Source organism: Podarcis erhardii (genome assembly GCF_964252035.2).
Source record: "Podarcis erhardii genome assembly, chromosome: 14".
Lineage (NCBI taxonomy): Eukaryota > Metazoa > Chordata > Lepidosauria > Squamata > Lacertidae > Podarcis > Podarcis erhardii.
This window is the reverse complement of record NC_138503.1, coordinates 27,701,183-27,716,245: the sequence shown is the minus strand read 5'-3', so window position 1 is coordinate 27,716,245 and position 15,063 is coordinate 27,701,183. Positions and strand designations below refer to the sequence as shown.

The 15,063-nt window shown below is 44.8% G+C and overlaps 1 protein-coding gene across 2 annotated transcripts in view; it reads left to right on the top strand.

The window, feature by feature from the left end:
* ANP32A (acidic nuclear phosphoprotein 32 family member A) overlaps window positions 1-15,063 on the top strand; it is a 26,405-nt gene extending 11,342 nt beyond the window's left edge. For both annotated transcript variants that reach the window (XM_081839307.1, XM_081839306.1), the window contains exons 2-7: window positions 7,197-7,346; window positions 9,337-9,459; window positions 11,004-11,202; window positions 12,105-12,202; window positions 12,377-12,437; window positions 13,481-15,063. In XM_081839307.1, the coding sequence (XP_081695433.1) occupies window positions 7,197-7,346; window positions 9,337-9,459; window positions 11,004-11,202; window positions 12,105-12,202; window positions 12,377-12,437; window positions 13,481-13,548 (699 nt within the window). In that variant the 3' untranslated portion in view covers window positions 13,549-15,063. The remainder of the gene's footprint in view (window positions 1-7,196; window positions 7,347-9,336; window positions 9,460-11,003; window positions 11,203-12,104; window positions 12,203-12,376; window positions 12,438-13,480) is intronic.

Here is a 15,063-nt window from a genome sequence, read left to right as displayed (position 1 = left end):
ACAGAAACAAGATTCCCAGTCCTTTCCCTTACTGTTAAGTGTGGGTAGGGGGGATTGAAAACTGGGTGGAGAGTTAACAGAATGGAGTATTGTGGAGAAGGGCATGATTGACTGACTGGGACACTGAACAGGAGGACACTGCAACAATTAGTTGCAGGTCTTCTGTACCCCAGCTGGAAACTTTGAGAAGAAGGGGTGCCAAGAGATCAGTTGTAGTTGATCCCCTGAAGAAGAGTGAGCCTGGAAATAGGGGATGATTGTAGATTCGTAGAATTGGAAGGGGTCCCAAGGGTCATCTAGTCCAACCCCCTGCAATGCAGGAGTCTTAGTGAAAGCATTCATGACAGATTGCCATCCAACCTCTATTTAAAAAAATTGCACTGCATATTTTATTTGTTGAGACATTTTATCCTTGTTGTTTTTAAAATATCTGATCTTGCAGCTGTGTGGCTTTTCGCTTTTCTTTCCACATCCCAAAATCTGGTATGATAAATCCTGGGAGCCTGTTGCCTGGTTGGTGGAGAAGAGTTGGCTGGACTTCAGCCCCAGCTTGGCTGTAATAGAGGATGAGAAAAGGGTGGGGGGAAATATTGGTGCAACAAGGAGGATCTAGTGCCACTTGCTAGGGAGGGCAGTTGAGTGGTTGATGGCTCCTAAGTATACAATTATGTGTACTAGGCACTTCTGTGCTTTAGCAGGGAGCTCAGTCCTTGCCCACATGCTCTTGCTGTTCAGTTTCTCTCCAATAACCTTCCTTTTGCTGAGACAGCAAGGAGGTGCTGGCTTTGCTTAATGCAGTTCTTCAGCCATCTGGCTCCCAGAGGCTCTGCCTGCCTGCCTGCCTTTGATGGGAGGGGTTCCTTTGGTACTCTGTAGGGAGAGTATTCCTGCAAGATGTAGTTCTTTGCTGCTGCTGCTGCTGCTGCTGCTGCTGCTGCCGCTTGTTTTTATCTGATGTGATTTCCACATTGCAAGCCAGGTAAGCGGTGCTGAAGGTATCTGTTCCTGCAGAGGGAATGCCACAGAGGCAATTTCAGAACATGTTTGTTCATTATAATTGTTGAACAGAGGTTAGACTCTGAAAAGGCAAACGGTGGATTCACTATTTTTTTATAATAATAGCCTGCTGGCTTTGTATGGAGAAGAAGGAGGTACACCTCCATCTCCTCTTTATAAACTGCCTAATGGTGAACTATATTCTGGTGACATCTTCATAGTCACCCACCCACACCCCATATGTTTTTCTCTGGTCTACTACCTGACATCTGAGCAACATGAGCCTGGCTGTTGGATCAGGCCGAAGGTCCATGTAATCCAGCACCCTATTCTTACAGTGGTCAACTAGATGCCTCTGGGAGGCCTTCAAACAGGTCCTGACCTTAGTTCTGCATTGTTTTTCTTTCAACTTTTTTTTCAGTCACTGGCCTGGTGTTTTTCATGTGAGGGACCCTGTACCTCAGTGTGCTAACCTCTTATTCGATGACTCCTAGGTTTCTACCCATTGTTCTATTTAACGGTACTATTTATGGGTCACAATGATGTTTTCAAAAAACCCAACATGCCCTTTTATGTGCCCTGTCTGGTACTAAATAGCACACCTGCACAAATCCCTTGACATGAATGAGAGCTGTGCCAGAGCAACCAGCTGAGCTATCCCATCTGTAATTAAGTCATAATTTGGCATAAGAAGAGTCCTGCTAGTTCAGGCCAAAGGCCTATCTAGTCCAACACCCTGTTCTCACACTGTGACTGACTAAATACCTATGGGAAGCCCTCAAAACAGGATGAGAGTGCAACAGCAGCACTCTCCCTCTTTGTAAACCCCAGCAACTGGGATTCAGAGACATAGTGCCTCCTACTCGACATAAATTAAGGAAGCTACAGGCATCCCAAAATAACAGCTGTGGATTGTCCAGTAACAGAGGATCCCCTCTGTGGTTGTGAAGGCAGCTTTGAGGTTGCACCAAGACCGTTGGAGATTTCTTTTGTCTCCCCACCTCCTCCCTCCCTAATTTGGGCTGGGAGAAGCGGGAGGGTGCCTAAGAAGACTTTTATGGGAAGTCCACATCTGTGAATTAGCCATTGAAGGTAGTCCTCCTGTTTTGGACTAGAGGCTCACCACACCTTAAATTCTCACACAGTTATTATGGCAAAAGGTTTCATGGACCTGAGCCCACAAAAACCTAGGGCATAATAAATGTGCTCCTTTCTAAGGTCTCTGGCTGTTTTTGCTGCAATAGACTAACCCTGTTACCCTTCTGGAAATTACAATAAATGCCATTTTGTTTATTAAATTGCTGTTGCACCCTTCTTGCAAGGAGCCTAGTTCCTCCCTGTCCCCTTTGTGAGATGGGTTAGACACACAGAGAGATAGAACGAGGGCCCCCAATGAGAGCAGATAGAGGCAGGTTTGAACTTAGTTCTCAGTCATAGTCGGATGCTCTGCCAACTGAACTACCCTGGTTGTCAGTTGCTGGGGCTTCTGTAAGCTAGGAGGGCCAGTCAAAGACAAGGCCATTCCAGGAGGCTGGAAGAACAGAAAGCTCCCTGGTGTTTGATTTATTTGTGTAGATACTTACACTGGCCAAATATATATATTGCAAAGAGTGCCATTTTGAATCCAAAACGAATCTCTTCTCATGCATGATCATAGCCAGGATGTTGGGCCCTGGGCGATGGCGATATGGAAGGTTAGGCTGAAATGCACTGCAGGACCACAGCTGGGCTCAGGTATGCAAGGTCAGTGGGTGGATTCAGATGGCTTATCAGCAAGCCATTCATGTAGGGAGGAGTGTGTATTAGAGAGTGGTACCATATTTCCTTCCTCCCCATGCTATAAAAGGAGGATCTTTTGCGATGTGAAGCACTTAGTTGATGCAGAACACTAACAACAGGGATCTTCCTGGGACAAGTAGCAGCAATTTTCAAAAGCAAACTTCATGGAGGAAGCTGAGGGGCATATTGCAAGGAAGATCCAGAGAAACCAGTTTGGAAAGCAGTTTTGGGTTCAGTGAAGAGCAAAGCTGTGGGGTGCCAGGATTCGTCAGCAGGGCAGGGGTGTGGTGATCTGTGCTTTAAGCGGAGGCAGAGAAGCTGACTAGAGATCTCTGCTCTTCTCACTGTGCACTTTTGTAATAAGTTGCAAAGGTCTGTTTCAGCTGCCCTCAATGCAGCTAGCACAAAACCACCTGAGGGCAGTTTTAAGGAACAGAATGTATCATTTGGAGAAGGACCCCTGATAAGGGGACATGATAAAAGAAACAAAAACTTTTTAAGCAGCCATCTAATTTCACTGGGGCTTTTAAACCATCAAAATGGGTGGGAAACCTCAGGCTGTCTGTGTTCCTTGGCACTCTATGAAAAAGCCACATACCCACTTCTAGGCAACTCCTGCTCCATCTCCCCCTTGAGCACTTTTACCTGGCTGGAAAGAGGCTGACATCTGATCGTGCCTCTTGCTTGCTTGGATGGAGGGCAGGGAGGGGGTGTGAGTGTGTTGAAACTAGCCTACTGTTCAAAGGTAGAATTTATACTTGTTGCCCTGCCCACTTTTGCCTCTAGCCCCACCCAACACTGGCACGTGGCACCCAGAAAGTTGCCCAGAAGTGAGTATCTTGGGCAAATTTATTAAACAATTAATATAAAATATCTTAAATGGTGAAGAAAATTAAATTATATTTGATGGCAGATTTCTTGTGCGTAGAATGATATTTGCACATGGTTGGATATGGGCCCTCCTGAAAAAACCCAGTACATGTGCTTAACTGTCCTTTCCAAGTAATTATTGTGGAAGTGAAAGTATGGCTGTAAGCTGCCTTGAGTCCCTGTCAGGGGGAAAAGGTGGGGGGAATAATAATAATAATAATAATAATAATAATAATAATAATAATGGAAGAACGGGATCTTTTATAGTTATGGCAGATACATTTTTATATAAGTAGTAAGGCATAATAGAGGATCAAGATACAGTTGCAGACATAGCTCGTGGCTGCTTTTCTCTCTTTGAATGTTAATGTCAGATCACACCTGGAGTATAGTGTCCATTTCTGGGTGCGACAATATAAGAAGGATATTTACAAGATGGAGCGTGTGCAAATGAGGGCAACCAAGATGATTAAGCGTCTGGAAACCAAGCTTTAAGAGGAATGGTTGAGGGAGTTTAGCCTGGTAAAGAGGAGACGGAGAGGAGATATGAGAGCCATCTTCAAATAGGGATGTCAAATGGAAGATGGCACAAACTTGTTTGCTCTGGACGGTAGAACCCGAACCAATGACTTCAAGTTACAAGAAAAAGATTTCAACTAAACACCAGGAAGAACTTTCTGACAGTAAGAGCCAGTGCTTTTTTCCCTAGGGGGACGCAGGGGTACACATACCCCTAAGTATTTTGTGAATCTAGGTTGAGGGGCAGTATTTCAATATGAGTAGGAAAATGAGAGTACCCCTAAACATTTTTTTTAATAGAAAAAAAGCACTGGTAAGAGCTGTTTGAACAGACTCCCATGAGACGTGGTGGACTCTCTTCCTTGGAGGTTTTTAAGCAGAGGTTGGATGGCTGCATGCCATGGCTGCTTTAGTAGAGATTCCTGTATTGAAAGTGTTGGACTAGATGACCCTTTGCACCCCTTCCAACTCTACAGTTCTATGATTCTAATACAGTGGTACCTCGGGTTACAGACGCTTCAAGTTACAGACGCTGCTAACCCAGAAATAGTACCTTGGGTTAAGAACTTTGCTTCAGGATGGGAACAGAAATCGTGCTCTGGCGGCGCGGCAGCAGCAGGAGGCCCCATTAGCTAAAGTGGTGCTTCAGGTTAAGAACAGTTTCAGGTTAAGAACAGACCTCCGAAACGAATTAAGTACTTAACCCGAGGTACCACTGTAGGTGTTTACTATTTCTGTGAGAGCCTTTCAACTGGAGACTGAACCTAGCGCCTTCTGCACACAAAGCAGCCACCTTCTCACACCCTCCCAGGTGTCCCTGCCCTTTCTTAAGGTTGCATGGTGCTTCAGGTTAAGAACAGTTTCATGTTGGTGGTACATGACCCCAGTGAAGCTCGCAAAAATTTATCATTTGCCCAATAATAAATGCTGGAAATGTAATGTGACTGAAGGTACTTTCTATCACCTTTGGTGGACTTGCCCGAGGATTAAGGTCTTCTGGGAAATGATCTATAATGAAATTAAGAAGGTACTTAAATGTACTTTCCATAAGAAACCAGAGGCATTTCTCCTGGGCATGGTCGGCCAATTGGTGTCAAGGAAGGATAGGACGTTTTTTTTTGTATGCTACCACAGCAGCAAGGATTCTTTTAGCAAAGTATTGGAAGACACAAGAATTACCCACGCTGGAAGAATGGCAGACGAAGGTGATTGACTACATGGGACTGGCGGAGATGACTGGCAGAATCCGTGACCAAGGAAAAGAGACGGTGGAAGAAGATTGGAAGAAATTTAAAGTATATCTTAAGAATTGTTGTAAAATTAATGAGTGCTAAAATGTCAAGGGAAAGGAAAAAATAAAATTACAGCTGTAATTGATTAAGCAAGAGAAGAGGGTAAAAAAAGAAAATAAATAATTAGTTAACTGAAGTGAGGGGTTGCTGAAGGAATTTTAAAACAGGGATGCAGAAAAGGGGAGGTAAGGGGAAGTCTGGGAAGTTAGGTTTATGAAAAAGAGATTTTGAAATTATACATGTTTATATGTTTTGTTTGTCTATGTTTTGTGAGCTGTTTTGTTTTTAATTTGTGTTGGAAAATTAATAAAAATTATTATATATATATAAAAAAGAACAGTTTCATGTTAAGAACAGTCCTCCGGAACGAATTAAGTACTTAACCAGAGGTACCACTGTAGGTACTGTGTCAGTCTAGGGCGGGTGGGGGAACCAACTGTCACCCTCCAGATGTTGTTGGTCTCCCAACTCCCATCAGCCTCAACCAGCACGGCCAATGGTCTGGGGTCCAACAACATCTGGAGGGGTGCAGCTGGTTCCCCTTCCCTAGCTTAGGTGGAGGAAGGAGTGGAGCTGTGGCAGGTGCATTTTGCTTTAGGGTTCTTCTCTCCCCTCCTTGTCTTTGCTAAAAGATGCTGTATTCCTCTGAGGCTCTTAATTCCACAGACACACACACACACCGTGCTATCGACATCAGTTGCTTAAGCCTTCTTTGTTATCTTGAGCACAAGCTGGCAGCATATGGTCAGATAGACAACAGTCTTGATCAGCTGTGTGCTGATCTTGGGGGCATTCTTATTTACTGAGGTCACACAGGGGCCTGGCTAGGCACTGTTAAAGTTACAAGAATAAAAAAGCTCCATATCAAATCTGCCAAACAAAACCAGCTGAGGATGCATGTCAGAATGATGAGGATATCGGGCACACTCAAGCTTTGGAGTGATGCTAACACTGCCTCTTGCTTCTTTCCTGGTAGTAGGATGTTCCTCTCTTCCACCACCTGCAATTGATTCATACTATATTAGATTGAGGACCTTAAGAACGGTTACTCCTGGAAAAATTTAAAGGTGCAGTTTTGTAGAAACGTACAGCTGTTCACAAAGAAACAGTTTTTGCTTAGATGCGACATTAAAATGCATAACGTTTATTTGTAAGCATGCCCTATTGATTTGGGTGTGTTTAGGGTCATAGTTTTACTCTGGTGTAATTAGAGGGCTGGGAGCAATTCAGCTGTGGGAAGATGTGTTTCATTCATGGAGCTTAGAGCAGCATATTTGCAGATGAACTCCATTTTATCCTCACAACAACTCAGTGAGGTAGGCTAGGCCGAGTGAGTGACTGGTTCGAGGACACCTGTTTCACAGCTGAGCGAGGATTTGAGCCCACCTCCAACAGGCTGCCGACAGCACTTATTGGCTCTCTCAATCTCTCTATTCATTTTTATACCATAGTGTACATAAATAGTGAGTTGTCTCCTTCCGTAAGGTAACTAGTATCCTGAAATCTATAGAGTGAATGGAAAAGAAGAGTCAATGGGCCAAGTCATTTGTTGATCTACAGTGTAAACTAGCTCAATAGATGGAGAGAGATTTCCTAGCAGCTTTTTATGGTAAACAGACCAATAATTCTTGAAGTGCTGTTGCAGTTTGCCTCAAAACAGCTTGTATGTTCGCTTAAGGTGGTGGTTGCAACTAAAATATAATTTAACTTAATATTTTTGTTGTTAATTTTTATCTGCAGGTTAAAGAACTTGTTCTCGACAACTGTAGATCAAATGAAGGCAAAATTGAAGGTCTGACAGATGAATTTGAAGAGCTCGAATTCTTAAGTACAATCAACGTAGGCCTCACCTCAGTTGCAAACTTACCAAAGTTAAACAAGCTTAAGAAGGTGGGTAGATGTCTTTATTTAAAAAGAAAAGAAAGGCATTATTATTAAAGCATGGAATGAGTTTGCCAAAGAGAAACTTTTACATCAGATGTTTAGATTTCCTTGTGGCAAAAGAGCAAAGCAAAATTGTGGCATTTTATTTTAAGTTATTAATAGTAAAACACATATTTCTACATAATGAGAGTTCCTAATGCATAAACTTCATCTCTGGCATTGCTGACTCGCCTCCTTAATCTTTTCAGCATAAACCCCCTTGACCCTACTGCTTCTCGTCTCCTCCTTCTTTGCCTCTTCCATCCATCTTTGCCTCTCGGCTGATTCTCTCCTGCCCTGCCCCGGACACTCCTTTGCTCTTGCCTTCACCAAGAGCTCCTCTGTGTCTGCTGTAAAATTCCCTCTGTCAACTCATCCCCTGCTACCTTTCAGCACGGCACCTTGTCCACCATGCTCTGCCTTGTGCTCCTTCCCTGACCTCCAATCTATTGATCCAGTGGCCTTCCCGACAGTATCCCCTCTTCCTCATGTCTGCCACACTCCTGTGTTTCCTGCAGTTTGCACCTTCGCTTCATCTGTCTCATCTGCTCTTGACTTCCTTAACCCTTTCCCAGCGTTTTTCTTTGCCCCTTTCAGCCCTCCTACCTCATCCCCTCCATTTGATATCTCTCTCCATGGCCTTGTGAAGCTGAGTTACCTGTGGAGAACTAAAGAGTGGACCAACTTTGTCCATTAGAAGCTCCCATATTCTCCTCTGCATCTTTATCTGCTGTCTACCTGCCCAAGCAGCACCATTTTGCCTCTCTGATTCACACCAGCTGCAGGAATTTTCACTTCCCGTCTTCCTCCTTTTGATGCCCTCCTCGGGCACGTCCCACCCCACCCCCTTCTTGCTCCCTGCCCAAGACTCTTCCTCCTTATTCAGTGCTGAAATGGAAACCAGCAGCTCTGATTACTTGCCGCCTCTCCTCTTTCGGCTGCCCTTCATCCTGCACCTCCCTCTTTGCTTTCCGTTATTGCTTGATGAGTTGACTGCCCTGTAACCCCTCTTAGCATATGCTTCCGTGATCTCCTCACTTTGGAGTTGTCCTCTCCAGCACCATTATCCCTCCTCCACATATACAGCTTTTCCCTTCTCCCCCATCATGCTTAAACATCCTGCAGTTTCCCTTGGCCCGTCCTTACTCTCCCAAGCACCACCCCCTCTCCCTTCCACCTCTTACCCTCAAACTCCTGGTGCACATGCTGCTTACTCCTATTGCCTCACCTCTGCTCTTGACACCCTCCAGTCTGGGTTCTGCCCCCTGAACACCGCTGACTCTACAGTCTCAAAAATAATTGCAAGATCTAAAGGTGCTACGTTCCTCTTGACTTTCTGCTGCCTTTGATACAGTTGACTCCCCCCACCCCTTGCTCCTGGCTTGCCTCCTTATGCCCTGGATCTCCATGATGCTGTCCTCCTGGATCTTTTCCTACATGTCTTAATAGTTCCTTCAGTGTTTTCACTGGTGGGAGCTCTTCCTCTGCTTCCCTTCTCTCTGTGTCCTTCAGGTCCTCTGCTATATTTTCTCTCACCACAACAAGGGTTGGGTTTCTTTTGTAGCCTGATAGTCAGAGTCCTCTCTGGGAAACTTTCCAAGGGCCACATGTCAGTGGTGGGTGGGGCCAGAGGCAAAAGCGAGTGGAGCAACAAAAGCTGTATTGTATAGTAGGCTTGTTTCTACACACACTCATACACATCCTCTGCAAGGGCACATTCCAGCCAGGCAAAAACCTTCCGGTGTTAAACAGGGCCTTTGAGAGGCGTGGCCTGAGGAGAGTTCAAAGGGCCAGACAGAGAGGCACCCCCCCACCTCTGCTGTCTATGCTGCCCCAGGCAATTCAGGTCAGTGCAAGCCATTCCACAGAGCCATTTTAAAGCCCCAAACTTTAAAATGTGATTGAATCCTGAAAACTGCAAAATGTGTGGACCATTTTTATATATTTTTGCCCTCAGCTCGAGTTAAGCGACAATAGAATCTCAGGAGGACTGGAAGTATTGGCAGGAAAATGTCCGAACCTCACACACCTAAACCTAAGTGGCAACAAAATAAAGGATCTCAGTACAATAGAACCTCTGGTAAGTCGGTGCAAAGCTGTCAGAGAGCCACCTGAGGCCAATTTTTGATGCCATGGCCCACACTAATGCCTATGATTCGGGGTGGGGCTTTCCTTGCCTGCTGCATTTGGGGCCCTGGCGCAGATGTGGTCACCAGAGTATTGGATTGGAACTGAGGCACCTCAGGCTCAAAATCACTACCACTCAGCCATGAAGTTGACTTTGGGCCCATCCACTGTCCTTGGCCTAACCCACTTCACCAAAGTGTTGTGGGGGACAATTTTTGCCTTGACGGAAAGGTGGGACTATAAATAACAGCAACAAAACAATTGTGTGTATGGGTGGAGTCCTCTTGGGTGCCTCCTGCCCGTTTCTCCTCTCCTGCTTGGCCTTGTGGGTGCCCAAACCTTACACCCCATGACCTCTTTGCCACCCAGTTTTGTTCCAGCGGCCCTCTAGCCCATCCCCATCAGAGTTTGTCTCTCAGGAAGGCCTAGCAATGAGTGGTTGCTTCCTCATCCATCCAGTGGTGTTCCTGGTCTGCTTTTTGCCATTGCTGCTTCCAGGATCCTCCTGTCATATTTACTTTTCTTGTTTCCTGGTGGCTCTTCAGCAGTAGAGTGTGTGTGCCTGCTAGCGGCACAGGGAAGGGGATGGAATAGTGTGTGGTGCATTGCAAGAGATTTAACACCGTGCATTCTGTCAGTCATCCTTGCCAGGGCCCTGTAACTTGGGTGCAGGGAGGGAGGGTTGCCTGTGGCTGCATGAGCTGTTTATGGCCAAGACCAGATCTGAGCAGTAGTTCACCCTCACAGTCCCCAAACATCACCACACTATCAGAATTTCTTCTCCACCTGCTGCTGCTGCACTTTGTTTGCTGCATTTATATGGTGCTTTTCTCCCAAGGGGGGCTTACAATTAAAAACAAACACAAAATGAAGCTTGTTAGAAACAAAACAAGAAAACAGTAGAGTTGTGTCAGGTCCTTGATGCAGTAGATGTCAGGCCCTTGATTCCAGAGCTGATGGGCTGAAGTTCTCCTTCCTCCCATCATTTGATTAGCCAATAAAATGTTTGCTACCCTCTGAACCCAACAGCTGAGGGAGCCTTCTTAAAATTCCAGAAGTGGTGCAAATCTTCTGGCTGCGGCTACTGCTGCCGCCTTTTTGCTCGCTTTTGCTCTTGATTGACATGCAGAGTTGTTTCCAAAGCTCCCTCTGGTGGTCACTTGAAGGGTTGGTGTTGCACATTGCTTGGAAGCAAGGTCTCTTGCTTTGAGTGAGGCTTTGAATTCTCAGGGCAGCCACAGGTGACACAGCAAGTTTATTTCTCTTTCCATGTGTCTGAGAGATTTGGGACCCTTCCTTCTCAAGCCTCCCAGGGCCCAACCAAGCCCATCCTGGTCTCTGCAGTGGCTTAAATCTCCTAAGTGTCTCCTGATGTGTCAGCTAGAAGACCTTCCTTCCTGTTCTGGGAGCATATTTGATTTTTAATATATACTTGGTGAGCTTTAGTCTTTGGTAAGGTTTGATTCTGATAGGTAAAACCCTTTATTTGCCTTTCAGGAAAAGTTAGAAAACCTGAAGAGTTTAGATCTTTTCAATTGCGAGGTAACTAACTTGAACGACTACAGAGACAACGTCTTCAAACTCCTCCCGCAACTCACGTATCTCGACGGATACGACCGGGATGATAAAGAGGCCCCCGATTCAGATGCTGAGGGCAATGCGGAAGGCTTTGATGACGATGAGGAGGAGGAAGATGGTAGGTCACTTTGTTCCTTACCTCTGTCTTGTTAGTGGAGTTTCCCAAGAGTAGAAACAAATGTCCTTGTGTTGTTTCTATATTAAGAACCTTCGGCAAAATTTGCTGCAGCTCAGTACTTTAACAGCACTCTAGTTTTATCCCAAAAAAGGTTGGTAAAATATAAGAACAGATTTTCTGGATTGGACAGAAACTAGTTGACTAGTCTGTGTCCAACAGCAGCAGGCAGATGCCTCTGGGAAGCTCCCCAGAAAGTCAGGGCAATGATCCATTTTTGCTGGTTGTTGCTCACACCTGCCGTTTAGAGGCTCCACTTAAGCTGTCATGGAGAATAGCCACTGATACAGACCTTTTCCTCCTCATTCTCCAGATTTACCTCAGTCCCCTTAGCCTCGTGAGCTGCACATCGCTTTTTCAGATGTTCCCTTTGAATTTCTGCGGCGTCGCCTGCTTTAGCTCTTTATCATTCTTGTATCTTAGCCCCTCTCCCCTCCCCATTCAAGTACCACAAGAGCCTGAGGTTTGCCACATCCCATGACAGTGAGTGCTGTGGTGCATCAGGTCACAAGAGCAGAAAGCCTGATTCCGCAGCATCACGGTCTTTTCCTAGCTCCCATCAATTACACCAACTCTTGGCACGAGAAGGACCTCCGGCTGCCACTTGGCTTTGCTTGGCTGGAGCTCCTGTGAATTTTATCGTGAGCCTGGCAGGCAGAAATCAAGCAGGTGGCATCTTTCCCCACCGCGACTATCGCCATGCTCAGGAAATGCTTTTCCTACTCAGCTTGCACATGTCAGGCTGCAGGAAGACTTGATGGCAAACTGCTCTCAAGCAGACCCGCACTGCTCCCCAGTAGGTCCTTGCAGCAAATCAACCTTGTGACCTTGCTTGCTTTTTGCAGAAGAGGAATATGACGAAGATGCTCAGGTAGTAGAAGATGAGGAAGATGAGGATGAAGAAGAGGAAGGAGAAGAGGAGGATGTAAGCGGGGAAGATGAGGTAAGAATGTCATTTTGGAGGGGCGAGGATATAGCTGAGAGTCTCTCACTGCTGAACCATTGTGGATTCTTTCCCTCCCCTTTGAAATCTCTACAGTATTTCCCAATAGCTTTGCCAGCTTGAAAAAGTTCTGTACAAGGACAAAGCATGCATTTTCTGCTTTCTTTCCCACAGGAGGATGAAGAAGGGTTCAACGATGGTGAAGTAGATGATGAAGAGGAGGAAGAAGAAGCTGGTAAGTGCAGAACTGAAACAGGAAAAATAATCACCTCCTTGTGAATGGTCAAAGGGTTACAGCAATGCAAGCTTAGAGTCTGAATAGCCCATTCCTGCCATTGTGCCCAATAAGAGATAGAAAATGCCACATGGAGGAAAATCCATGACTGCAGTGTGATAAGATTTTGAGATATTTCACATGGAGGCTCTTTTCACAGAGATTCCTTCAAGATTCTTGACTTCGGATCTTTCTGTGCTATTTTCCCCCTCAAGCCCTGCAGAGAGGCTGCTGGCTTCCTCCTGCCGGTTGTGGCTGTTTGATAAATGATAAATCATTTTTGTGCAGATGTTTTTATTCTTTGCACATACTTCATGTGGTGCAGAGTTGTTTTTTAATAATAAGCGTTTGGTAGACAGGACGATGGTGTCTTCTTTCTGGTGGCACCCAAACTGTGGCACTCCCCTCCCATAAAGGTGTGTTATCTGTGTCGACGCTTGGTGCCTTTGGTTGGTTTTATTTATCCTGGCCTTTGGAAATGAAATAGAAATTTTTACTTGCCTTTCCTGTATGGAATTGTTGTTAGCTGTTCTATGTTTTTGTTTGTTGATTATTTTGTTCAGTTTATGTAAACTGTTCTGGACCCTTAGGGTGCGAAAGCCCTGAGACGAAGAGCTGTCTGTGCATCACTATTTGGCCCTTCAGTGGCTGGATCTGAGTGTGGGTTGCTGAGACACTGCTGGTAGATGGCATTTGGGATTTGTTGGGCCCCCCACCCTCAGTCTGCCCTCTGACTGACCCTCTAGTTGCTGCTCAGGTTTTCCTGCTTCAGATGCGAAGACCAGCACAGGCCTGAGCTGTGCTGGATTTGATGTGGAACAAGGTCATTCCATGCTCTGGCACAGAAAGGAGAATTTTACAGTGCTGCTTCTTCAACATACTGGCTCAATGCGCTTGCCAAAAATATCCCTGCAATGGAACAAGTGCCAAAACCATGGGGCCTGGGAGGCGTTAGGTCTCTCACTTGGGAAAACCATAACACGGCCTTTAATTTCTTTCCACAGAAGAAGAAAAAGGACAGAAGAGAAAACGAGAACCTGATGATGAAGGAGAAGAAGATGAAGATGATTAAACTCAAAATAATCTGTTGTGGGGAGGGGGTGGGGAATAAATTTCCTACTGTGATTTGACTGTTTCTACCCTGTATTTCACCCCTCCCCCCCCTCCCCGGAGTGTAACGTTGCTGTGGGATCGAGCGGGACATGCATAATTGGGTGGGCGAAGGAATTAAAATATCATTTTTTAAAAACAACAACAACAACCTGCCACTCTACTTTTTGTTCCTGAATAATTTCCTTTTGTGCCCATTATTAGTTCCTGTTAATGCAATAACAAATATAAAGCAAGTGGTAAATTTGTTTCTTGGAGTGGATCATTCTGGACACAACTTGAGTTTTGTTTTGTTTTTGAAAAGACGAGCGAGTAAATTTCCACATGTGATGCAAAGGTGATCTGCAAAGTGAGATCTTTGGGGTCCTGAGAATGGCTTTTGCCACTCTCTGAGCATTTTTTATTCTACTTCTTCTGGATGCAGCAATTTTTTGCAGTGAAAGCATTCCAGCCACAGCAGCGGGGGTGCAAGCAGCATCTTGATAAAAGTGTTTTTCTTTGTTGCCTGTTTGTGAATGGCTGCCGTTCCCAGGAAAACACACACACACACACACACACACACACTATTTCCTCCACTTCCTGTAGGTATCTTTTTACTTTCGCTGTTTGTAAATAGTGACCAAATACGTAATCTCTTTCCCTGACTCCTGGCCCTTTACCACCATTTAATTTGGTTTGGGGTGGTGACTTTGCAAATCTTCCGTTGTGGGTTTCCCCCATACTTGTTGTTATTATTTTTTAGAGCACAAACCACCCCCTGAGGGGAATCTTCCTTGATGTGGAGATGGCCGGGCAGACATGGATTCTTCCCCTTGAGTTGTGCCCTTTCTTTATTTCAGGTATATGGAAAAGTTCTCTGTCAACGGCAGTCATTGAAATATATATAAAAAATATATAAAAAGTGTTCCTAATTTCCTGAGTTAACTGGTGAAATGAATCTGACAGTTGTAATAAAAAAGAAAATGTTTGAACCCTTTTAACTAAGGTGTGTACTATTTTGGTCTGTAAAATATTATATATATAGATATATTAACACCTCCTTAATGATAAGTGAATGAGAATCTGTTTCCACTTGTGCTCTGTAATACTCTTGAAGATTTTTACAAACCTTTAAATACTGGAGGGAGGGGGACGGACAATGCCGCATGTCTAGCCTAGGCTGGTTTCCTTTCGTACACTCAAGCACGGAATGCTAATTGCAAAAGTTGTATTTTCTTACCATGTTGCGAAGTCATTTAAATTGACTGTGCAACATTCCTAGTTGAATGTACAGTTTTAATTTCATATCCCTCTTTAAAAAGATAGTTAGAAGTGACTTGTATTTCCTAGTCAATATCTCACCTGTGTATAAAAGACAAAAGCAAAAAAAAAAAGGAATATTGCAACCTTCCCTCTTGCTCCCCAAAGAGCCAAACTTTTTCAGTTTTATGTCTTGTTTGTCATTGATGAATTTCAATAAATCTTTTTATACAATTTT